Genomic DNA, 24,553 nt, shown 5'->3' with positions numbered 1-24,553 from the left:
GCCCCGCTGTGCCCCTGCCTGGGGACTGTGCCCGAACCTGTCCTTTTCCGCGGCTGCCCCTTTCCAGGCTGCCCAGATGATTTTCCCATGAGCACTGCTACTATTATCTCCAAGAATAGTTTTGAGAAATTTACTTTTATTTAAATTACCTTAGAGGGTGAGAAAGCAGTTGCATAATTCTATTTTTTATAAAAATGAAGAAAAGTCAACTTTTACTTTCTCACTCTGTATTCGCATTATTTTTTCTGACAATTAACTAGTGACCCTGGGCAACCTTACTTTTAACTTTTAGTGCCTTGGTTTGTTTATCTATAGTGAGCTGGACAACTTTATTTCTGAGTTCAAGAGTCTTATATTCTGTCATTCTAATAGGGCCTCCAATTCTTCATTATTGTTATGTCTTTGAAGTAAATTTGGGGTGTGAAAAAAGTATATTTATACAAGAGTTCATTTCAGGGAAGATGGTTTATTTTAGTGGAAGAGTCATCTCTTTCTAAAGAGATTGATTATTTTAAGTAATCATTCTCTCAAAGTGTTTTAGCCACTTCTTGATTTTTGGAGGTTCCTCAAAAAATTAAAAATAGAACTACCATATGATCCAGCGATCTCACTCCTGGGTATAATGTATCCAAAGATAACGAACACAGAACATTGAAGAGATATATGCACTCGCACGTTTATTTCCATCTATTCACAATAGCCACAGTATGGAAACAACCTAAGTGTGTGTCTAGGTGAATGGATAAAGGCGTAATGTGTGTCTATGTATGCGATGGAACAGTATTCAGACATGGGAAAGGAGGAATCCTGCCATTTGCAATAACATGGATTGACCTTGAGGGCGTTATGCTAAGTGAGATAAGTCAGACAGAGAAAGACAAATACTGTATGATATCACTTATATGTGGAATCTAAAAAAGCCTAACCCATAAAAACAGTAGAATGGTGGTTACCAGGGGCTCGGGGGTGCGGGAATTGGGGAGCTATTGTTTAAGAATATAAACTTGCACACAGTAGATAAATACTTCCTGGAGATTAATGCACAGTATAGTGCTTATAGACAATAATGTTATATTATAAACTTCAGAGATGCTAAGAGATTAGATTGCAGTTGTTTCCACAACAACAACAAAAGTAATTATGTGACATGATAGAGGTATTATCAAATGCTAAGGTGGTAATCATATTGCAGTTATAAATGTATCAAGCCAACCGGTTCTACATCTTAAACTTACACACTGATATGTCAAATATATTTCAATAAAAAAATCATCCCTCTATATGTTGGATTTATGTATTTGATTATAAGTTTATCAACTCACCACAGTGTACACTTTAAATATCTTACAATATGATGAGGTGATTATGCCTCAATAAAGCTGACATTTAAAAAAATCAATAATCATTCCCATTGTGTATTACAGTATTAAAATTAGAGAACCACTTTTTGGATTACCATCATATCTAAGTCTGGACATGACTTGCCTTTTTCATACAAATTGCACATTATTCTTGGAAATTTTTCATATGTACTTTTAGAGACTTTTTAAAAGGGCATAAAATTTGTAGCCTTTTGACTTCCAAACATGTACATTAAAACATACATTTTACGTGTAGAATGCATATTTTTTTCCTTACACTCTTCCTGGTCTTAGGAAGAATTGAGGCTAAAAGGAGTGTTGAGTTGAGTGTCTGATACTATGATGAAGTTTCTTTAACTTTTTGAGGGGGTTTTTTGGGTACTTTTAAAAGTAAGTTTCTTTTCCAAATTTTACTTTACTGTCTGGCATTTACTTACCTTTAATATTCTTTTCCATTTCAGTAATAATAATGATTGCTCTTGAGTCCCACATGTACATCAGTGGAATCTGACTTGGTTTGGAGTTTTCAGAACTAATATCAAGAGCAGTAGAGCATACTCTTGCTTTTTCTAGTTACGTGATTTTTGTGCATACTTGGGAAGATTTGACAATTATCGGTTGATTCTAAATTTTAAATATACTAATTATTGACATTTTATTTATGCATTTCTTTCATTTGCTCTAGGTAAATTGAATACTTTTAAAAGTGAGAGTTTTTATTGTCATTCTGCAGTATGGAGAAAAGTCTTAGACTAGTAGTTTTAATGTTACTGTTAACACTAAGCCTTATAAAAACTATGTAGCTATGTTCAAGATTAGGTGTGTATAGTAAAACCTAACCAATTCATAATAACTATGGGGGGAAATCTAGTTTTAATTATAGGCTTTAAAAAGTGCAGCCTTGTTACACGAATTAAGTACCTAACTCACACTAAGCTGGAAGTGTTACCTTCTAGAGAACAGGCCTTAATGACTATATAAGAAATATTTCTAAGCCTATGCAGACATTAGTGATGGCATCAATGTACAGTATAGTTATGTTATTGTTATTACATATTCTTCTAGATTTCCGGAGGCTTGTTTCTTATAATTTGGTAAATACACTCCTTCCAGTCATTTGACTAGTGTCTTCTCCATTGTAAAACATGTGAGGTGCGGGTATAGTTCATTGTAGCCCTTCATCAAGTCACTTGGCTGCTCATTGGTAATAATCAGTTAGTAGGGTCTCACTGTATTTACACTGAGGTTTGCTGAAAAATAATTCTTCTATAATCATAGCTAAGTTAGGTGCTTTTCCTTGCTGAGCCTATACATACTCTGATAACCAGTGATTAGTCTGTGGTGTCGATAACAAAGAAGCAGCGGCATCCTCATAACCAAGTTAGAATGTAGACCTAACCTACTTTGGTGATAGAAATACTGTTTTCTAGTTTTTTAGCTTGCTTCCTGGATGACCTACTTTTTTTTTTAGTGGACAATCATGGTTTTTATTTCTCATCTTATTGCTGTAAGATATTTCTATGCCTTATAACTTAACTGGTAATAATGAGCTTCATAATAAGCTAAGATGATTAAATTATTTAACATTTATCCTATGCAAAGTTTAAACATAATTTACAGCATAGTTATAAGGTCATGAATATATAGGACACTACAAGATTTTGTTCAGCTTACATTCATTTAAAGTGGTGGCACTATGTTTCAGAGTGAAGTGACTATGATTTCTCTGGTAACTAATAATGTTAGTCTTATGATAAAGTAATTTTAGATAATTATGATAAAATAAGTTTTGGGTTACATTTTTTAGTTTCTATCATCGTACTATTTTTTTATAAACTTTGTCTTATTATTACAGGTTTATAAGAGTGGGTAGCCAGAGAATGGGGAAGGGATCATGTTTTGTTTTATGCAATGAGTATATGTGATAAAGTTTAAATAGTGTTTTTACAGGGCTGACGCTCCCATAATAACTTACCTGTATTATGTTAAGGCTCAGACACAAAGTGGGTCCTCTCCTGCAGTACTTCCTTCTAGATAATGCAAAGAGGTGCTTAGGAAATGGTGATATGTTTCTGCTCTTGGGAAGCTGACCATTTAAAAGAAATACCTGAATGAAGCTTCTTCTTCCAAGATTTTATAAGATCTTAACTTAGGGCTTCAGGAAAATTCTCAGTATCAAGTTGTCATGTTCATACAGTGAAACTGAAAGAGAAGGATTGGCCAACTTTTCCTGAGTTAATCTAGAAGCTAATTTAAAACGGTTCTTTGTAACAAAGTCAGGCTATTTTCTGTTTTTAACTTCTAACAAATTTTTTTGTTTTAAAGGTGGAGAAAGAACCTGTGGAGTACATGAGCTTATCTGTATTAGAAAAGGTAAGTCAATGCTCTGTGTGGATATTTATATAACAAAGTGAACACTTTACAGTGTATGATGCATTTCAGTAATGTGCAGATAATTTGGACTTATAAAGAATGAAATTTAATAAAAATTAATGTTTGTTATTTGTGTCACAGACGTAAGCGCCCGTGAAGTGCATGATAGCTCATTATGTGGCCATGGAGGGCTGTTCCTTTGTATGTAGTTTCATGGGCTGTTCAAGCCTGGTTTCTAGCGTGTCGGTTATTGGGCCTGGCGAAGAGGCAGGGAATGGAGAATCTGAATTTTGTTCCCTTTCAGAATCTGAAATCAGAGCATGCTGCTCTCCCATTGACTTCTGATCCTTACCCATCAGAGATGTGAGGACTTGTTGAAATTCAAATCGGGAACATGCCCAAAGACCACAACATCTTTTGACACCAATAACTGTCTATGCTTCCTCAGAAGGAAGCACCTGGCAACCGGGTGGTTCACCAAGGGGCCTCAGGAAAGGTAATTCAGTTCCTAGGTGGGAGGCAAGGAATCAGGAATTCTCTTGGGAGCTCCCAGGAGACACTTGGGAGCCCTCACACTTACAAATAATCACAAACCGGTGAAACGGTGTGAAGGAAGGAAAAGATATACCTGGGGAGGCCAGGGGAAGAAATCATAATAAATTTACTATTCTTTTCTCTTTTTAAACCTGGGGGACTTTCTTTTCCTTGCATCTTTCTTGAAAACTGACTTGGCCCTTCTGAGTCTGGCCAGCTAGCTGCACTCCCCTCCCTAATATTCCCCCCGAGGAGGCTTGGGGCGGTGTGGGTGTATGTGATACATGAGCATGATCGGCGGACGTGCCAGGGAAATGGCAGAATATTTTCAGTAAGTCTTCAACAGATCTAGAAAGCCTCAGCTGCTTCATGGTCAGAAAAAAATACTTTTTAGGTGAATTTAACATGGTCATGCTAGTTTACCTATGTGTCACCACTTGCAGTTGCCATTCATTTAAAAACATTCTCTTTTCTTTATACTAAAGTGTAGTTTATCTATATATACCTCTTCCCTGCTACCACAGAGGGGAAGATTGAAATCAGTTCCCTGAAACGTAAAATTAGGATTATGATTTCCACACTGTAACCATTGTTGATTTGTGCGTCTTAGCTAAATGCAGGAGAGAGGGTACACATTTATACATTGTTTCCTTCCTCTACGTAAACATTTTTAGTCTTTTATAATCTGTTAATCCAGAATTAATAAAAATGTTTTAAATAATTTTATAGTAATTATCTGTCTCACTAAAACTTCTAACACAACGAATTTATTTGGACAGCAAAAGGCACTGGACATAGCAACTGGAATCAGAAGCTATCAAAACTGTGGTGAGGTGAGACCGAAGACAAGAGTACAGATAGCTAGGAGGGAGGAAAATGAGCTGTGCAAAGGCCTTTCTTAGCTACAGTGGGAACAGGAAGCTGTGGTGGAGAGAACAGCATAGATAGGGATAGATGATCATACCTTTTCATCATGGCTCTAGTCCTGATTGCTGTCTCCATTCCCATCCAATAATTTTTTTTTTATTTTAGACCAACCAAACATACTTAATATAAAACCTCTTTAATATACAAACTGTAATCACCAACAGCATCCACATAGCAGCGAAAGGATGGGGAATGTGGCAGAGTATGGTAGGGGGAGGAAGGTTTTCAGGGCCCCTCCTGTTTCCCATGCCTGCAGTCGCTCTGTAGCCTGTGAGAGCAGGAGGTCTTAGCAGAGGGGCCCTGATGCCGGCTCAGATGGACAGAGCACAGCAGGCCGCTCCAGCATGCCATCTCCCCACAGGGGCAGTCTCCAGGGAAATCCAGATCCAGTTAGGAGGTAACAAGAAGACCATGCCTTGCCCAGATTTCTCTATATTAGTCCAGCCTTTTCACTTTCTTCCATTTTTTTTAATAGAATTTTAAATCTGTGATTAAAAACCAAATTGATCACACTGTAGTCATGTCATGGAAAAGTTTCCAGACCTCTGTGTATCCCCCCAGCATTCAGTTCAGCGTCCTATTCTAGTGGACATTCCATAAGTATTTGAATCTTTTCGAAATTAATGCTAAAGCTTTTGCATTTTAAGATGGACTTTTATAGAGTAGAGCGCATGAAGGTTACAGAAAATAGAACACTTGCAATTGGTCTCAATGATTCTGGTAACACGGAGTCTCTGGTATTATATTCCACTGTCTGGCTGGCTGTTCCTTCCTTGTCGTCTTTGCTGGTTTCTCTCCTCTTTCAGATCTCCGCATGTTGGAATGTGCCAGAGTTTGGGTCAGTTTTCTGTCTTTCCTCTCTGTTTGATTTTTACCTAGTTCTGTTGTTTTAAATGCCACGCAGATTTATAAATCCAGCTCTGAGCTGTCCTTGTGCTCCCTGCTCATAATTCAAACTACTTACTTGCTGTCTGGATGTCTGTTAGAGTAACAACTTGACATATCTAAACTGCAAGTCTTGGTTTCTGCCTCAATCTTCTCCATCGCAGCTAAAAAATAGAACAGTTGACTCAGTTGCTCAAGTTCTAGCTTAAGAATCATTCTGTATTTCTCTCAATCTCTTCCACATTTAATTTATTGGCAAATTTTGTCATTTCTACCTTCAAAAAATATTTTTCATCTCTCCTCTTTTTTCCATCCTGCTGTTGTCATCGCAGCCTGGGTCCTTATCTTCTCTTGCCTACACTGCTGTAATAGTTTTCTAACTGGTTTCCCCCGCTTCCACTCTTGCCTCCTTACCGGACATACCGATGATCTTTTAAAATGCAGTTTAGGTGATGTCCCTCTGCTGGTTGAAATTCTGTTGTGGATTCCTACTATACGTGGAATCAGATCCAAGCGCCTTACCCTGGTCTACAAAGCCTTACATTACAGCATCAACTCAAAGTCCAGAATGTCATCTAAATATCATCTTGGAGACGCTTAGGCGTCTCATCATCTAAATCATTTACATCAGGTATGGGCGCGACTCATATGATCCATCCTGGTTCAGAATTCCTCTCCGTCGGAAGACCCATGAAACCGGGAAACAAGTTACCCGGTCTCAAAGCTCAACGTGGAACAGGCATAGGTTTATAGTTATAGACATATCCACCCCAGAAGTGAGAAAATGGAAGGAGGAAAGGAGTCACTGGTACCAACAAGCAATTTTGAAATTCAGCTGGGAAGAATCTTTTAAGTTTCAGAGCCTGGAAATAATACTTTGTGGAGCTTATTCCTGAGGTCTGAGGCTCGAGTCTCTGGGCTTAAAACTCTACCTTTGGAGTCATCCTTCCTTTCCACAAAAGGTAGTGGATATTTGCACCTGTGTAGTTTTTCAGCCTGTTTCCTGCCTGTAAAGTTTTGGTAGTCTGTCTGTCTTCTTTCATTTTGGCTTCTCTCACTCCTTCCATTCAGGCTGATGGTGTTTCTGCTGGTATAATATTCTCAGAAAAGGTCCTGGTGAGCCTTCTCAGTATGTCATGGCGATTCATTCCATTAGACAAGATATTCCTTCTAAATAATTCCATCTCTGTGTTTGGCTTCTGCTGAGATGGCTGAGCGGAATCCATGAGTCACTTGTCTAATCCCTTCCGAGAGCCCTCGGTATCACTGGATATTGTGAACTTTTGTTCATTTTGAGGCACTTGCAAAAGGTTGTCAACCACCAACTTAGCAGATTTTAGAATGCCCCGTGTTCTAGATTTGTTTACACATAATATAGAAAAATATAAAAATAAGATATATATAAGAAATATATCTGATATATATAAATAAGAATTACATATATTCTTATTTCTCCTTTCTACAAAGGGTGAGCTACTGTATATATTATTTTATATTTTGCTTTTTATTTAAAAAAACAACACCTAACCAGGGAGTTAAATTCAAGTCAGTAGATAAAGCTCTCTTTCAGTCTTTTTTCTGTCTGCATTGTACTCTATTATGTGAAAATACATACCACAATTTATTCAACTACTTTCTTTTTCTTTTCTTTTTAAAAACCAGAACATTTGTTGTGTGACTAATCATTGAAATCCTTTAGATGAGTTGGATGCTGCAACAGCTACCCTCTTGGGTTTGGGTGTTGTTTCTTCCCCTGCCCCACACCAGGGATTCAACCCAAAACCTGTGTGTGTCCTGACCAGGAATCGAACCCACAGCCTTTTGGGGTACGGAACAGTGCTCTAACCAGTTGAGCCGCCTGGCCAGGGCAGGGGCACTCGTGATATTTGTAGAATCTTGGGGATGGGCCAGGAGCATCCTACATGTGTAAATCTGGAGGGCATGCTCTGATTGTTTCTATCGCTCATTCTTTTAGTGGTTTGGCATTCAGGATTTTGAATGTATGAGAATTACTAGTGATTTGGTAACATGAGCCTTCCAAAAATGTCTCAATAATTTATTGAAGTGACGGAATATGTATGTAGGAAGCACGTTGCTGATCTCTGAACAGGAAGTGGCTCCTAGTATGAAAAATCCTGACCACTAATTTTTAGATCTTGGCATATAAGCAGACCTTCATGTTCAGTTTCTATGCAGCTCCAGTAAAATCACTCTTCTTTTGTTAGGTCAGCACTCAACTGTGAAATGCTAAGAATTATGTAAAAGCTGTAATTGTGTCCTATCCCTCTGCTTTATTTCTTTGTGCTGACTAAATAGTATGTTATATTTAATGTGCTTTTTTCTCAGCATATAATTTAGTTTGAATTGACTTTTAATAGATATCTAAATTGGTAAACAGTTCTCCCCATTTATACTGTGTTCACCTTTCCCGGTTCTTAGGATAGATGCCTTTCCCTGTGGTATAGTTCAGTGACTTCTAGACAGTGCTAATGAGAGATTTCCAGAATCGAGGGGACTAATGTATTTTTGCATCTGCTCTGGTGGAGTACATTTTAAGCTGCTTTTTCTGGCTCAAGCATTTTCAGTTGGGTTGTGAATTTATAGAGCCTCAATGGTAACAAAGAATAGGGCTCTTGCTACTATAATTAAAATGACACCTTCATTTACTGTTTAATGGAAGGTGGATATCAGGGAGCTGCCTTTTCTTTGATTCTTTCTCAGCTTCCTGGAACTTCTTAATGAGAGGTTTATGTGCACCCAGAGGTTATTTTTAGTTTTATACTCCAGACTGAGGCTGCTGTAAATGTACATCAGCATTAAGTAAGGCAGACCCTCGGCATTTGGAGGGGAGTGGGTGGGTAAAGTTCGAGAGATCAAGGGAAAGAATATATGGTGAAGGTTGCAGGAGAACAGACTGTGGGATAGTCAGAGTGGAGAGCAAAGTCCTGATGGTGACGCTGTGAGAGCCAGTCCTGTGCCTCACCAGGTTTTGCCTTTCTCTGAAATACTTATCTTTCAAAGTACCATTTTCTCTCTTCTCCACTTCTTTTTCTGAAAGCCTGTTATTAGTTGGAATTTTGCGAGTATAAAACTGTGGCGTTTTGCAGAATGATGTCTGTGGAACAGCTTCGGAAAGTTAAAGCTTGTTTCAGCATTTTCTAGCCCATGTGCTGTTATGTGCTGTATTATGTGCTCTGAGAACTGACGCTGGTAAAGGAAGTTCATTGACCATACTAGGACAGGGGGCCAGAGTGCTTTTAAGGGCCCACCCCTTGGTGCAAGGCAAGTGGTCTCACATACTTTGCTCAGGATAGATGCCTCACTGATCTGAAGCTGAGATGTACATACATATATTTTTTTTTACTCTTTGAGAGAAGAGTAGTAGGGATGGGTTCCTAATGCTATCCTGAGAGAAGGGATGATTTACCTACCAATTCCTACAGCCCCTTTCAATGATAAGAGTCCAACCATTTTACAGAATACTCCCATTGCCAATTTAGTTGGTTTCTCTTTCCTAACATTTTTTCCGTGAGAAGCAGGGTGGGGGAGAAGGGAGAATTTTTTTCTTATGGACCTATTTCGTCCTAAAACCCAGGCTGGAGAGTGGAATATATGCTGATTAGTACTGGTTTAAGTACTTGTTTTACTTAAAAATGAATTTTATATATAAAAATATATGGTGGGGTTCTTTTGATCAATAAATTTAATTTTCTGGTTATTAATGCTGGCCTATGACCATTTTCAAGAGGAGGGAAAATATTCGCAGAGGACAGTTCTGTACATCAGCGGATTATGTACTTCATTTTTTCCACCTTCCAACCCCCGAAGTTAGATAACCAAAACAAACCTTTATGAAATACATCCACAAAGGTGAAGCGATGTATCTGGTGATATGGTTTAGGCTTGGAGATGATTTCCCAAAAGAACTGGTTGTTCAGCTCAGTGAATCTCTAATTACTGTAAAATGTGGGCACCGTTAAACATTTAAGTCTTTAATTCACTTGGAATTTATTTCAGGCTACATTGTGAAGGAAGGATCCAGCCTTATGTTTATATTTAACTGATGAGACAGTTATACAAATACCAGTGATTGAATAATTCATTCTTTTCTTGATAATTTAAAATGCCACTGTATCATACACTAAATTATGCATATGCGGGTCAGTTTCTGTATTTAATTTTTTCTTTAGTGATGGTCTTTTCTGGCACCACAAGTACACTGCTTTTTTAAAATTTATTTTAAAATTTAATTTTTTTTAAATTTAATTTTTTTTTGCACTGCTTTTATTATTGTGGCTTTTGTTATCTGGTGAAAAAGGGCATCTTGCATTAGTGTTTGTTTTAAAAATTTCCTGGCTATTCTCTTAGGTTTATTTTTCCAGATCAACTTTGGAATCACCTTGTTAAGTACCCCCTCCTACAGTTTATGTTACACTTCCTTCCCCTAAAATAATTCTAATAGGATCAACTTGAATTCCTAAGTACATTTTCCATTCAGAAACATGGCTGCTTTCTCTGTTTCCTCTTGTCTCCCAGTAGAATTTTATAGGCAGGCACATTTCTTATTTTTATTGCATTTTATTTGTTTTGTTGTGAATGGGACTTTTTATTTATGTCTAGTTATTTTTTGCATATAAAATAGCTATTGATTTATGTATTTATTTTGTAACCAACCAGGACTATGAATGAAGGCATGGTTTAGTTAGCGAAATCAAACAGCATGCTATAGTGCTGATTTAATATATTTTGTCATAAGGTGTTGAGGGTCCCCAGGACCAACTTCTCTGTTTGATGATTTGCTAGAAGGACTCATGAAACTTAGCATATACAGTTGACTCTTGAACAACATGGGTTTGAACTGTGTGGGTTCACTTAAATGTGAATTTTTTTCCAATAAATAAACAAACAGTTGACCCTCCGTGTCCTTGGATTTTACATTCACAGATCCAACCAATTGAGGATCAGAACCACTATTCAATCTGTGGTTGGGAATCTGCAGATGCAGAGGGCCTACTTTTTAAAAATTTAGTTTATCTTTTTGTAGTGAATCCTTTTGATTCCCTTCTTTTTGTCCTTTTAATATTTAAAAAATTATTTTCTTTGTTTTTACGTTGGAGATTACAATTAGCATCTTAAACTTTTAACAAAGTTTAAAAGTTTGCTCATACCAGTTTACTCTCAGCTGTATATAAACACTTGGCTTCTACACATCTCTGCTCTTCCCCTTTTCATTGTTGTCATAGAATACATTTTCATACATTGTATGCCCTTTAACATAGATTATAATTATTGTTCAATGAATTTCTTTTTGAAATTATGTGGGGAAGTAGTTATAAATAAAAAATACAGTAATACTTGCTTTTATATTTATGTGTGTATTTACCTATACCAATTTTCTTTATTTCTTCATATGGCTTCTAATTATTGTCTAGTGCCTTTTTATCTTAGCCTGAAGTAATACCTTAGTATTTATTGTAGAGAAGTTCTAATGATGGACTCCTTCAGCTTTTTTTAAAATCTAGAAATGCTTTAATTTCTCCTTCCTTCTTGAAGGATATTTTTGCTGTATATAGAATTCTTGGTTGACAGTTTTTTTTCTTTCAATGCTTGAAATGTTACCCATTGTCTTCAGTACTCCATGGCTTTGGATGAAAAATCAGCTGTTATTCTTGAGGATCTTTTTGTTTGTATTGAGCCATTCTCTCTTGCTGCTTTCAAGGCTCTGTTTGTCTTTATCTTTCAGCAGTTTAATGTGGCTTTGTGTGGATCTCTTTGCATCTATTCTACGTGGAATTTCTTGATCATTTTGGATATTTGAGTTTGTTTATTTAAAAAAAATTGGGGAAAATTTCAGCCAACATGGAAAGCAGTATGAAGTTTCCTCAAAAAATTAAAAATGGAACTACCATTTGACCCAGCGATCCCACTTCTAGGAATATATCTTAAGAAACCTGAAACACCAATTAGAAAGAACTGATGCGCCTCTATGTTCATAGCAGTGCAATTTACAATAGCTAAGATCTGGAAATGGCCCAGGTGCCCATCAGTAGATGAGTGGTTAAAAAAAGCTGTGGTACATTTACACTATGGAATACTATGCAGCTGTAAAAAAGAAGGATCTTTTATCCTTAGGAACAGCATGGAGGGAACTAGAAAGTATTATGCTAAGTGAGTAAGCCAGTCAGAGAAGGACAAGTACCACATGATCTCACTTATATGTGGAATGTAATAAACAGAATGAACCAATGAACAAAATGGATCCAGAGACAGAAGCATGGAACAGACTGAGGGATCTCAGAGGGAAGGTGGAGATGGGGGAGTGGGTGGGGAGAAATTAATCAAAGAACTTACATGTTTATAAGCATAACCCAAGGACACAGACAGTGGTCTGGGGAAGGCCTGGGGGTGGGGTGGATGTGGAGTGGAGGGGATCAATGGGGGTAAAAAGGGGACATCTGTAATATTTTCAACAATAAAGATTAAAAAAAACATTAAAAAGAAAATTGTTTGCCCTTTTCAAAATTAAACAACAATTTGTTAAGGTGGACAATTAGTTTTAGCTTAAATTTAGCTTAAAGGAAGACATTTTTTAGCTAGCTGACATTCAACTTTTGAATAGTTGTCTTAGAACATTCCAGTTTGATTTCTGAAAGGGATTATTTATTTTAAATTGTAATATTCCAGAAATGTGATACAAATATAGTTGCTTATATCATTTTTCTTTACTTTAAAACTTATATTTTAACAATGATATCAGATAATGTATATCGTATTTACTTAAAAGTTAAATATGATACTTTATATTATGCTTTTTAAGCACATTGGGGAAATTAGTGCACAGTTATCTTAACTAGTAGGTATGTGGTGCCATCTAATGGCTAATATGAAAACCTGTTTAGTAAGTGCCAAAAGGCTTAGCAGTTCGTTTATGTGCTGATTAAATTTAACACTGAAACCTTTGCTTTAAATGTCCAAGGATCAATTTTATTTAAACACTAAGATATATGTATATATACCTTTACTTTCAATTTATAGTATTTTTAAAATTGAGCTACATCAGTGTCTGATTTTTCATCACATATAAAGGCATATGTATGCAATTAGCATATTTTAAGTTATAGTCAGAATACATCTTGCATGGAAAACCAGTTATAATAAGCAAGTCAGGTTTACAAACCTTACAAACTGCGATCTTTTTCAGTTCTTGTTTCCTTTTCCTGGTTCCACTATGTACTTACAAATAATGCCATGCAGAACCTCACTTCTGTTGTAAACAGAGAATGATTTTTCTTTTCTCTCTACCTCTTTCTCTTTGTATTTTTAATAAAATATGTCCAAAACATGGTAATGATTAATGAAACCGACAGTTTTTAAGTGCTTCTTTGGATTCTTGGGTCTCTGTGGAGCCACTCTAGAGGCTGTCATGGAGGTGACGCAGGTTAGAAAAATGGGCAGTTGAAAGTCTCTTCGAGCCCTGCAGCAAAGATGAAGACTGTTCAGTTGTGTTCAGCCTGAAATTTCCTAAATATATTTCATCACGGAATCCTGGTTTACCTTTGTTTAAAAGAACACACAGTGAAATTCTGTTGATCAGGTGCTCTTTACTCCTTATTTTGAGACTTGTTCTCTGTTCCCTTGTTAAGAATAAAGGAATAGCCCTGGGTGGTGTGGCTTAGTTGGTTAGATTAAGAAACTGTTAAAAATCACGTGTGTCATCTCTATACCCAGGGATGACAACACTATTTATTGAACAACCAGGAAATTTATTTTTTCTAGAATTGAAATTCCTTCATCATATACCAACTTACTGTGTATACTGGGTTATACTGAACTTTTATATTGTTTTGTTCTATCTTTTTAATATTGTATTGCTTAATTATAACTTGTTAATGTGTTTTAATATCTGGTTTAGCGAACCCTCGTTATATGGCTTTTTAAACACCTGGAACTGATTTGTATGTAAGTTAATCAGCCTCCCCCCCAGCTGCCTGACTTTCCCTGCACAGCGTATTGAAAGCTGATTTCTCCCCGCTGCTCTGCAGGCGTCTCTGTGGCGTATCAGAATCCATACGTGCACGTGTCTGTTTCTGGCCTCTGTGATCTGTACTGTTGGCCTGTTGTGGATCTCTGTGCCACTACCACCTCATTATAATTCTAGTTTTAAAATAATTATTGATGTCTCATAAAACATTACCAGGCAGGTTATTATTTTTGTGCTCACCAAGCAACATTTTAATTACTGTTTTAGCTTTTTATGTATTCTAATAGAGGAATGTCCTGATTTCACACAACATTTCTGCTATTTTAAAAGAGTTTTCTCCAGTGTAAGTTTTAAAAGTTGTTCCTGTATATCCCCAGTTGAATTTGGCCATCATTTCTATGCCTAAACTTATTTATTTTCTCATGTAGGTCCTCTAGACCTTGGTGATAAGTTTTCGGCATCTGAAAGTGAGGTATCAGTGTTGAACTAATCAGAGATAATCTTGTTCTGAAAAGCTTCTTGCTGGCCAATTCCTTGCTGGCAGTGCTCCTTAACTGGCTTCCTTTGTGCCCTGTCCTGGTAGTTCAGTTGGTTAGAGCATTGTTCTGATACCTCAGTCGTCATTTAGCCAAAAGATAGAGACTTATGCAAAGTAATATTCTAACAAGCTTCAAAGTTCATTGAAATCTAGTTCTCAGAAACACTGTTCTTCCTTTAGGCGTGTTTCCACGCTTTAAAGTGAAGGCTACGTGGAAGAATAGGTGTCTTTGGGTGTCAAGAGGAGCGAAAGCACGGGAAATAATTTTCAAACGATATAAAGAGGTTTGGCTGCCACCTCCCTGAAGTTAGAGAAGACTGAAGAGGAGAGACTTAAAAAAAGAAGAAACAATGTGAGACAGGAGTTGATAGCCTGTCTTTAACTTACTGGTCAGGGCTGTAATAGACCTGACCTGGCCTTTAGGTCTTTGCGCTGGCAAAGACTACAACTTTATTTAGAAAAGATCAGGCTCCCAGCAGCACTCACTCCAAATTGCAAAACAAAAATTAAGCTTAATAGTATTCTAAAAGTCTTTATAAAGGGAACGATACTGTATCTATTCCCTATTTCTGTTCTATCATGACATCCAAACCAGTTTCCCTCTAAAAGTTATTAAATATTGTCAAATTCCTACAAATCATTTTTTGTTGTTGTTAATGCTTTTTCCCTTTGTAAACAGTTTCATTGACAAATGTTTTTTTCTGTTTGCTTTTTATTTCTGGTGTAAATTTATTCCTTATTGTGAAACCTCCAAATCCATCCTTTAAGTTTTTTAAAAACTTCTGGATTACTGGATCTACTTTAGTGTTTTTATGCAGTTACAATGATTATTTTCATTCATGTATTTGCCAGTTTGGAAATTCTCAAAATTCCATTATGAATATGAACTTTCTAAATATTTTCATGACAGTAACTTTAGCCATTTGGGACTGGTTTGAGTAGGACCTCTTAGCCTTTCTCTCAAGCAAATTGTTCATCTCAGTCCTCTAAATTTTATACTCTTAAAGCCTTTTTTTTTTTAAACTTATTTTATTTATTCCTTTTCACTTGAGGATATTTTTTCCATTGCTTTTCAGAGAGAGCAGAAGGGAGAGAGAGAAACATCACTGTGAGAAAGACACATCGATTGGCTGCCTCCTGCACCTGCCCCAACCAGGGCCGGGAGGGAGCCTGCAACCAAGGTGTGTGCCCTTGGCTGGAATCGAACCCGGGACCCTTCAGTCCACAGCCCACACTCTAACCACTGAGCCAAACCAGCTCGGGCTTATATCCTTTCTTGATAGCCTGTTTTCATTCTTAATCCACACAGTAACGTTTTGGATGTTGGTCCAGGTCATTTTCTATATTTCCTAACCTGAGAGTTTCACATTATGTGGTCTAACTGATGTGTGTATACTAACACTTTAGATAAATACCTTTTTGCCATTTCTCCTATAGTATAAAGTAATTTCACCCTTGGTATTAGGCCTTTTAATATGTGTTTAATGAATTTGTTTGCTTCTCTCTGAACCTTTTTAGTGTTCTCAGTTTTATTTTGAAATTGGAGACCATACTACTTTATACCGATAGCATAATAGAAGGCTTCGTTTTCACCCGTTAGCAACTTTGCACTGCTGATTTCTATTTGACTTGTATTATATTATTTTTTATTTTTTATTTTTTCCTGCGACAGTCTACTGAGCCAACATTTTCAGTAACCTCTGTTAGTATTTGGCCCCTGGTGGGGTAGTAACTTGAAATTATCCATATTGAACTTAATTTTGTTTTTATGTATTATTTCTTTAATTTCCTTTAGTAAATTAGCAACCATGCCCAGCCTAGTGTTCCTAGGACCTTTTACAAAATTAATAACATATTCTGATTCCTTCATCCAGGTTACTGGTAAAGGTATTAGGTCACAGTTTACAGAGAGTTTCTCTTTAAGCTGATTATGAGGCATTGAGTTTTAGATGTAATCTTACATTCTTTCATATATCTTCATTCTATCTATCATCTACCTACCCATCACCTATCCATTACCGGCATTTGGGTTTTTGGGTTCCCCAAGAGAGAAATCGAGAGGAAATCCCAGAGAAGTTTCCAGATGGATTTTATTAAGCTTATGCTCTAGTACAAGGAGAGCGTCACAGAGGAAAGGAAGGGCCTCCTAACTGGCTTGGGGGCTGGCTCTGCTTGGCTGCTTTTATAAGCTGGGGACAGAACGGGCTCACATGTGGAAGAATTTTTCTACATGAGGGTTGGAGAAGCAAGAGTTAGAAGGGAGATAAAATTTTGCTTTTTTTTTTTGAGCAGGAAGTATGGGGGCGGTGACATCCTTGTGCTTGGCTTATCAGTGTTTCTTCTGGCCTCCTGGCTTCCTTGACATCAGGATAGGGGCTGCGGGGTGGCTCCAGCTCTGTGGTGTTTTTATCTGGTGTCCTTGGGATCCTGGGCCCAGGTTCCTGTGCCGTCTCATATCTGTCTATGTATTTCAGCGCTCAGTCACATGCACAACTATTTGCTGTTTCCTGACTTCAAGTTGCTAGGCCAGAAAAAGAAAATATTCAGCCAGGGATGGAGTGACCTGAATGGCCTCTTTGACTTTAGACCTAGTCACCGATAGGGGCAAATATGATAAATCAGCGAGGTTGGCGCAAGGTAAAAAACCCAAAATTGGTTCTGTACCAGTATGTGCCTGAGAGATATCCTACGTGGTATGGCTTGCCCAAAAGCCTCCTGACTTACTCAGGCTTTCAAATTTTAATCTAGAATCTAGATCCTATCTGGAATTTTGTTGATTAAACTGAAGTTTCATTTTAGAGAAAATTGTGAGATTTATTTAGGAAAGCTAGACATCATTTATGGTCCAGGTGCTGCTGGTAACGCAAAGCAGTGGAACCGCAAACATCAGGAATCATTTTGTTCGGTATTTGTGCGCCCTCATTTCGTCAGCTGTTGCCAGTTTTGTACCATAAACTTTATCTTTTATGTATCCTCATAAAAAAGTCTAGTGGATAAATTTTCTTTGTTCAAAGCTTCACCCATTATTTCAAATCAGTTAATCCTGAAAGAGAGCAAAAATTGAGTTATCAGCTGGACACACAGGGTGTATCCCCAAAATGTACACACACTTTGAATAATTATAAAGATAGTGTTTGTACTTCAATTTTGTTTTCAAACTTCCAGTAGTATTTTAGGATGAATTTCCTTTGTTCAGAGCTTAATCTGGCTGAAAAGAAAGAAACATCAGTTGAGCTATCAGCTGTTAAAGTATATATACATGTTTTTGGGACACCCTGTATATTACAAAGCTATAGTAATCAAAACAGCATGGTACTGGCATTTAAAAAGGCATATAGACCAGTGGAAAAACTAGAGAGCCCAGAACTAAATCCATGTATCTACAGTCAACTGTTCTTCAACAGGGGTGCCAAGAACACATGAGGGGGACAGATAGTTTTTTTAGTAAGGGTGTTGGGAAAACTGGATATCTACATACAGAAAAATGAACTGGGGCCCTTATTTTACAACCATATACAAAAATCAGCTCAAAATGGATTAAAGACTTAAATGTAAGATGTGAAACCGTAAAACTGCTACAAGAAAACATAGGGAAGAAGCTTGACATTGGTCTGGAGATGATTTTTTTTTTTTTATATGACACCAAAAGCAAGGTCATGAAAGCAAATATAAACAAGTAGGATTGCATTAAAATTAAAAGCTTCTGCACAACAAAGAAAACAGTCAGCGGAGTGAAAAGACAGCCTATGGGACGGGAGAAAATATTTGCAAACCATGTATCGATAAGGGGTTAATATCTAAAATATTAGAACTGAATAGCAAAAAAAAATTTAAGAAGGATTTAGGATTTCTTGCTGTTATTACCATATTTAACAAAGTTACAGTTTATTATATGGTACTTAAAAGAAATATTGGTTCCGTCTGGTTTGACATTTCAAACAGGTTGGGTAGAACTTACTTGATCACCTTTATCAGGTGACTTTTCCCAGAGGGCAGTATTATTTCTAAGATCCCAGGCATCACTACCATCTGTGCCTTTCCCTCTGTTATCCCTTTAAGTTACTCAGCAAGGAATTTTATCACTTCTGAATAAATGCTTTTTAAAACTGAGTTTTAAAAATAACATTGAGTTAATTTATTATATTCCATTCTTTGATTTATATGCCATCTTTCCAGCTTTGCATCATTTATATCATAATGTAAAACTTTCAAGGGAGATTTTATTTATGCAGGTAGCTGGGATGTTACGAAAGGAAATTTAAACACATCAAGTCGATCTTTTATATTCTGACATTGTTTCATGGAAATACTGATAAATTCTCTATTTTATGTTGAATCAGAGCAAAACAAATTGTGGAATTTTTCTGAATGGACTATCAGAAAAAATATTTAGGGCTTATTAAATGGAAAGAAAGTGTTGTGTGTGTTTTTGTGTGTGTTTTTAATGAAAGTTGACTTCTTACATAGTTCACATTTTGTTCAAGAGATAGAATTGCATCTATTAAATGAATTATTAAAGGCCCTGTGACATGTACTTGGAGGACTAGTGTTTCATGCCCAGCAGGACAAATCGGCAGTAGAGACCTTATAATGCAAATTGTAAGTGGTTTCTTTGTATTCTTCTTTTTAAAAGCCTTATAAGAAGCATAGGTACTTTTAATTTAAATTTGCATTTAAAATATAATAGAATAGTTTTGTAAAATTTATTTTACAATTCATAATTTGCTTTGGTAAAAATGTTTTCTTTAGAGAAGAGTATTATTGTACAAATAAATTCATATTGAAAATATGTTGGCTTAATAAATATTTCCCTTATATTTATTATTATGTATATCCTAGTATTTTTTTCATAAGCTTTACTAGAAAATGTTCTCTCGTGATAAAATGGCAAGTAGAATTTAGGAGAATTCTGCAGTACTTTCAAGTGAAATTGGATTTACTCCTGCTTTTACTTGGTATGACTGTTACTTTGTCATTTTCTCTCTATGGCCAATTTATTTGTAAAAGTGAGTTTTACTGCTATTATTGAAACTTGAATTTTTGACAAAAATTGTATTTTTTTATAAGTTTATCTTTTCTAAATATATATATATACTTACTTCTAAATATATAGTAAAGATAACAACTAAAGCCGGTTAAGTATACATAACATAAATAATCATTAATCTTCGACTAGCTGAACTTTTTGTTATTTTCTGGTGACATTGTTATACCTTGCACCCTTTTTTACTTTGTAGTGTTGTCTTTAGATACTTCACATAGAGGATCATACAGCTCACAGAAACCTCATCTATATTGTTAGTGATTATTACTAATGAACATCAGCCTATGGTTCTGTAGACTACTTTTAGTTTTTAAACTTTTATTTATCTTACCAACTTTTCAAACATGATATATTGCGTAATGATGTGACATTGATTTGGTTTCTAAGCATAGTGCTAAAATTAATTTTAGAATATTTTGAAAAGTATCTTGAATATAAAAATTATGCTTCCAGTTTTATAATTTATCTATTTATTTTGAGAAAACTGAAAGTCATTTGCTATCTTTTAACATATATAGAAGGTAAACCATCAGATGTTTTTCACAGAATGCGTAGTAAGCTATATTACTCTGATCACATAGCTTTCCCTCCCTTTCTGTATTTCAGGTTGGCAGATGAGGAAGCGGTGTTGCTTGGAGTCTAAGACCATGGGTTCTGGAGTCAGAATGTCTGGGTTCAAAATGCAGGTTCTATCATTTCCTAGATGCGTGACCTTGGACAAGCTAATTACTCTCTGGGCCTCAGTTTACTATCTAAAGACTAAGATAATGTATAGTTCTTAGCTATCATAAAATTATTTTGAGCATTAAAGTTTAAAATGGAAGAGAGTATAACAGTGCCTGGCAAATAGGAAGCAGTAGGGATTAATATTTAATATTTTGGGCTCAGGAGTCAGTGTCCCTGCATTCAAATCAAGATTCTGTCACTAAATAATAATTTTAAGAACTCAAAAATTCTGCTTTTTCTGAGCTTCAATACCCATATCTATAAAATTGGGTTGTATTGAGGTTGTAGCTGTGTGCTGTTAGAGATTTTTGAAGGTTTCCTTAAGATGTATTATGTATGCATTTTCAAATATCATTTACTTGTCAGCAGTGTATAATCTAGAATATTTGAAAAAAGTAGGTTTATGTATAGATAGATTAAACAGAATCTTAGAAATATTTATGCTTTATAAGCAGATTCGTAATAGAAATAAAATTTGGGGGGTAAATTTCCTTCTTATCCTAGATGAAAATATTTTATATTAGTGAGATCTAAGTTAGTATAATTTTAATTTTTTGATGGTGTTCTAGCATTCATGTCTTTAGTTTAACTTTAGTGTATTCTGTTGCAGAATTTAGTGTTTTTATACTTAGAACTGTTACTGGTCAACATCTGGTATCATGTCATTTGAGATAAATATTATTCTAATCCTGAGATAAGACTGAAAATAGAAGTCTGAAGCTTTTAATACTTTCTGTTAGAAAATATGCTTTTTATTTCTTGTCTGCAACCCTATTACTTTAAACAAATTTTAAGCATATAAAATCATTTCAATGAGTGTAGAAAATGGACATTTAGTCAGACAATGAATAAAATGGGAGTTGTGTGAGTAGTATATTTACATTGGACATCTTTCCCCTTTCCTAGTGGGGAAAGATTTTTTTTAATTTGTCCAATGTCACAGTACATACTTATCTAAAATTTTGTAAAGTAAGAGAGATTTACCATTAATAAAGCCCAGCACCTATCCTTTGCCAGTGTGGCTCTTATTTAGTCAGCGGAGTCTTCCACGTGGCACAGAACGCGCAGAGGGACCACGCCCAGATCTTTTCGACCTGACCGACCTGACCTGACCTTCCCCAGAGCACTGTGCTCACGGGTCCCCCTCCCTACCAGGCACCCACACTGGAACGTTCTGCTGCTGCCTCTGATGTGACCCACACTCAGGTCATTACCTGCCCCTCTCCTACTTCCCTCTTAGCCCTGCTCCCTGAACCACAGGCCGCTCTGACAGGCTGTCATTCGGTTAATAGTGTTACCATGCCCTTAAGCTAGAAACCTGAGGATCAACCTAAACTTCTCCTCACCCACGTTCTCTACGTTGGGTTATTCCCAGTTTTCCTTGAACAGAGACTAGAACTCACTTCTCTGCCATCCCTGCTACCACTTGACTTGGAAGAACTCGTATTTTGCCACCATTCACTTCCTACCGCATTTCAGTTTTCTAATCGTTTTAAGCAAAATAGTTCAACAAGTAGAAAAGATTTAGGATGGTATTCAAGGGTCTTTGACATTTCGCACCTTGCTTTTTGATCTCCAGCCTCCGCTCTGGTGCGGTTTTCTTTCCTGAGCACACATTCATTCACTGACAGTGTTTTTGCAGCGTCAGCGGGGGGCACTGTGCTCGGCGCTTGGAGAACACGGGAAAGCAGGGCAGCCGGGGCTGTGCCCCTTAGTGCCTCCAGCAGGTGCGCACATTGTTTCTGCGTCTTTGGCCATGGATTTCATCTGCCCTTTTACTGTTTAATAGCGTTCTATTAATTTTTCATGCCTTATTCAAGTGTCGTTTCCTTTCTGAAGTGTTCGTGACTTCCCCAGGTAGTATTTCTCCTTTGTTTTCCAGTAGTACTTTATATTCATACCTCTGTTACAGTACTTACCCTATGATACTTGTTTCTAGTTGACCTTTCCCCCTAGGTTAAATTTAAATATGGGAAAGGGGGGATGAAAGAGGAACACAGAAGGAAGGATTGAGGCAAGAAGGGAAGGACGGAAGGAAAGGGAAGCGCAGACTCTGGAGCCAGACGTGGTTTGAATCCTGACTCTTGTACTTACTGGCTGGGCATATTGGCATATTGTTTATATGTATTGCTTCGCATCACAGTTTGTAATGGGGATAACAGTATGATTGTGGAGATTAAAAGAGTTAATAGATAAAAAGTGTTTAAAACAGGGAATGGCACCTAATATGTGCTATATGTGTTTGTTGCTATTTTTGTTAGTAATAACTAGCTTTATTAAGTGACATGAGCTCTGTTTTCTCTCTCATTTAGTTATCTGAGAAGTGGGAGATTTTTCAGGCCGCATATTATCTAACCCTGTGTCAAGGCAACACATTTCTGAGTGAGTTTCGGGCCTGGGTTAAAGGGGGGCTCCTACACGTATTTGCTGTTTACGGTGTAATAGTGAATATGAGCCTACTGAGCATTTGATTCGTCATAAACTGTATGGAGCATTTCTCTTCTTCAGACCAGATTCCGTCTTGCTTCTGACCTTTCTAGCTTTTAGAAATCCTGATGATCATGCCTCTGTTTTCACTTTTATCTCATCCTTTCGGCTTGATGCGTACCACTGCTCTGTCGTTTACCTGAGGTCCTTTTATTAAAATATTATTCTCTTTCCTGGTTATTCTTCAGCCTGAAGACGAGAGGGGCAGGGCATGGTTTTCTTTGTGGTTCTAGCAGCAGGAGCTGCTCCCCAGCATCGGCCTGATGCCCCTGTGGCACTCGTCGGGTTCCTGCCCCCTCCTCCCCTCAGTCCCATTGCCCCCGCCCCCCCCCGCCCCCTCTCTGTTGTAACACTGTTGACCCAGCTTTGAATAGATACCGTGTCCTATCACTTCCACGCCTGGGGGCCCTGGCTTTCACAAATAATGAACATTTAGGAGATTACTGGCACTCATCCTTGACTGGTCGGTGACTTCATTTTAAACACGTGAGTTAGGTGCCGATTGTCGTGGCTCGTCTGGTTAAGAGAAGATTCTTGGAGGAGGTGACATTTTCGTTGCCGCTTGAGCAGTGGAGGACGAAAGTAGGTTGTGGAGGGTATCTGAGGCGCAGGATTTCTTCTCAACTAATACTTGAGTATTATATGTAAGGCACCGGGGATATAAAAATTCAGTTCCTGTTAACTCCACATGACTGGCGTAGGGACAAGTGATGCAGACGTTGAACGGAAAGAGGGGTTGCTGAGGATCGGAGAAGTTGGAGAGACTTTGTTGTCACACTACAGAATCTCTGCGGATGATTTCATGTATTCTGTCGAGATAAGATTTTCTTGAGAATCTTGATTCATCATAACAAAGTTTCACGGACTTTCTAGAATATACGGTGATCTCCTGTCTCTGCGCCTTTGCACACAGTTTCTTCTGCCTGTAAGCGAATTCTTACTGATTCTTAAAATAGAATCATGGGGTCCTAACTTTGAGACGGGCTTACTCGATCTTTCAACCCTGGGCCGAGTGTTTCCGTGGGCCTCGGAGCCCTGCTTCCGGCGTAGCCTTTACGGGCCGTGTGGTAGCTGCTTCCCCAGGCTGCTCACGGAGGCAGAGACCGTGCGTGCCCGGGCCCGGCCCACGGCTGCTGCTCCGAAAGCGTTGGCTGGTCGAGGGGGTGAGTGGGGCCGGGTAGAGAGGACACGCGCTCGTTCCAGGCAAGGGGACAAAAGCAAGGTGCGGGTAACGCACGCAGCTGGCTCGGGGGCCGTGAGTGGAGCCCCGGGGCCTGGGTGCAATGCTGAAAAGAGAGGCTGGAGCTGAGTGGCAGGTTCAGTGCAGAGTTGAAGCTTTTGGAGAAGCATAAGGATGTATATTCTCACAAATTTGATTAAGTCATACACTCCTGCATGGGATTTTTTTTTTTTTGTAATTCTTGTGTTAAAATTTTTTAATACTCTCCACTGAACTAAACACAAAACTGCCTATTTGGTAGACGCTTGTCTTTTAAGATTGTTCTAACGTAGTTTACAGGGAAGTTTCTAGAAAAGTCGAGTAAATGCTATCGGGCAAATTGAACGAGTCGTGCAGCTGCGCAGTCTGTTGTTACAAGCTAAGCTCTTGCGAACGCTGACGGTTCACAGCGCGCTTCACGTAGGACAGTGAGCCAGCGGCCCTGGGGGGTCCCCGGCGGCTGGGGGAGCAGTAAATG

General features: G+C 37.5%; 1 protein-coding gene across 1 annotated transcript in view; it reads left to right on the top strand.

The window, feature by feature from the left end:
• Nucleotides 1–24,553, top strand: part of SYT14 (synaptotagmin 14) — a 113,529-nt gene that overhangs the window by 8,522 nt on the left and 80,454 nt on the right. Inside the window, exon 2 of the mRNA XM_087827864.1 lies at nucleotides 3,687–3,734. Coding sequence (XP_087683990.1) covers nucleotides 3,687–3,734 — 48 coding nt within the window. The remainder of the gene's footprint in view (nucleotides 1–3,686; nucleotides 3,735–24,553) is intronic.

The sequence above is a fragment of the Miniopterus natalensis genome, chromosome 19 (assembly GCF_054644295.1).
Source record: "Miniopterus natalensis isolate mMinNat1 chromosome 19, mMinNat1.hap1, whole genome shotgun sequence".
NCBI lineage: Eukaryota > Metazoa > Chordata > Mammalia > Chiroptera > Miniopteridae > Miniopterus > Miniopterus natalensis.
The sequence above is the reverse complement of the archived record's forward strand: the minus strand, read 5'-3'. Positions and strand labels throughout refer to the sequence as shown.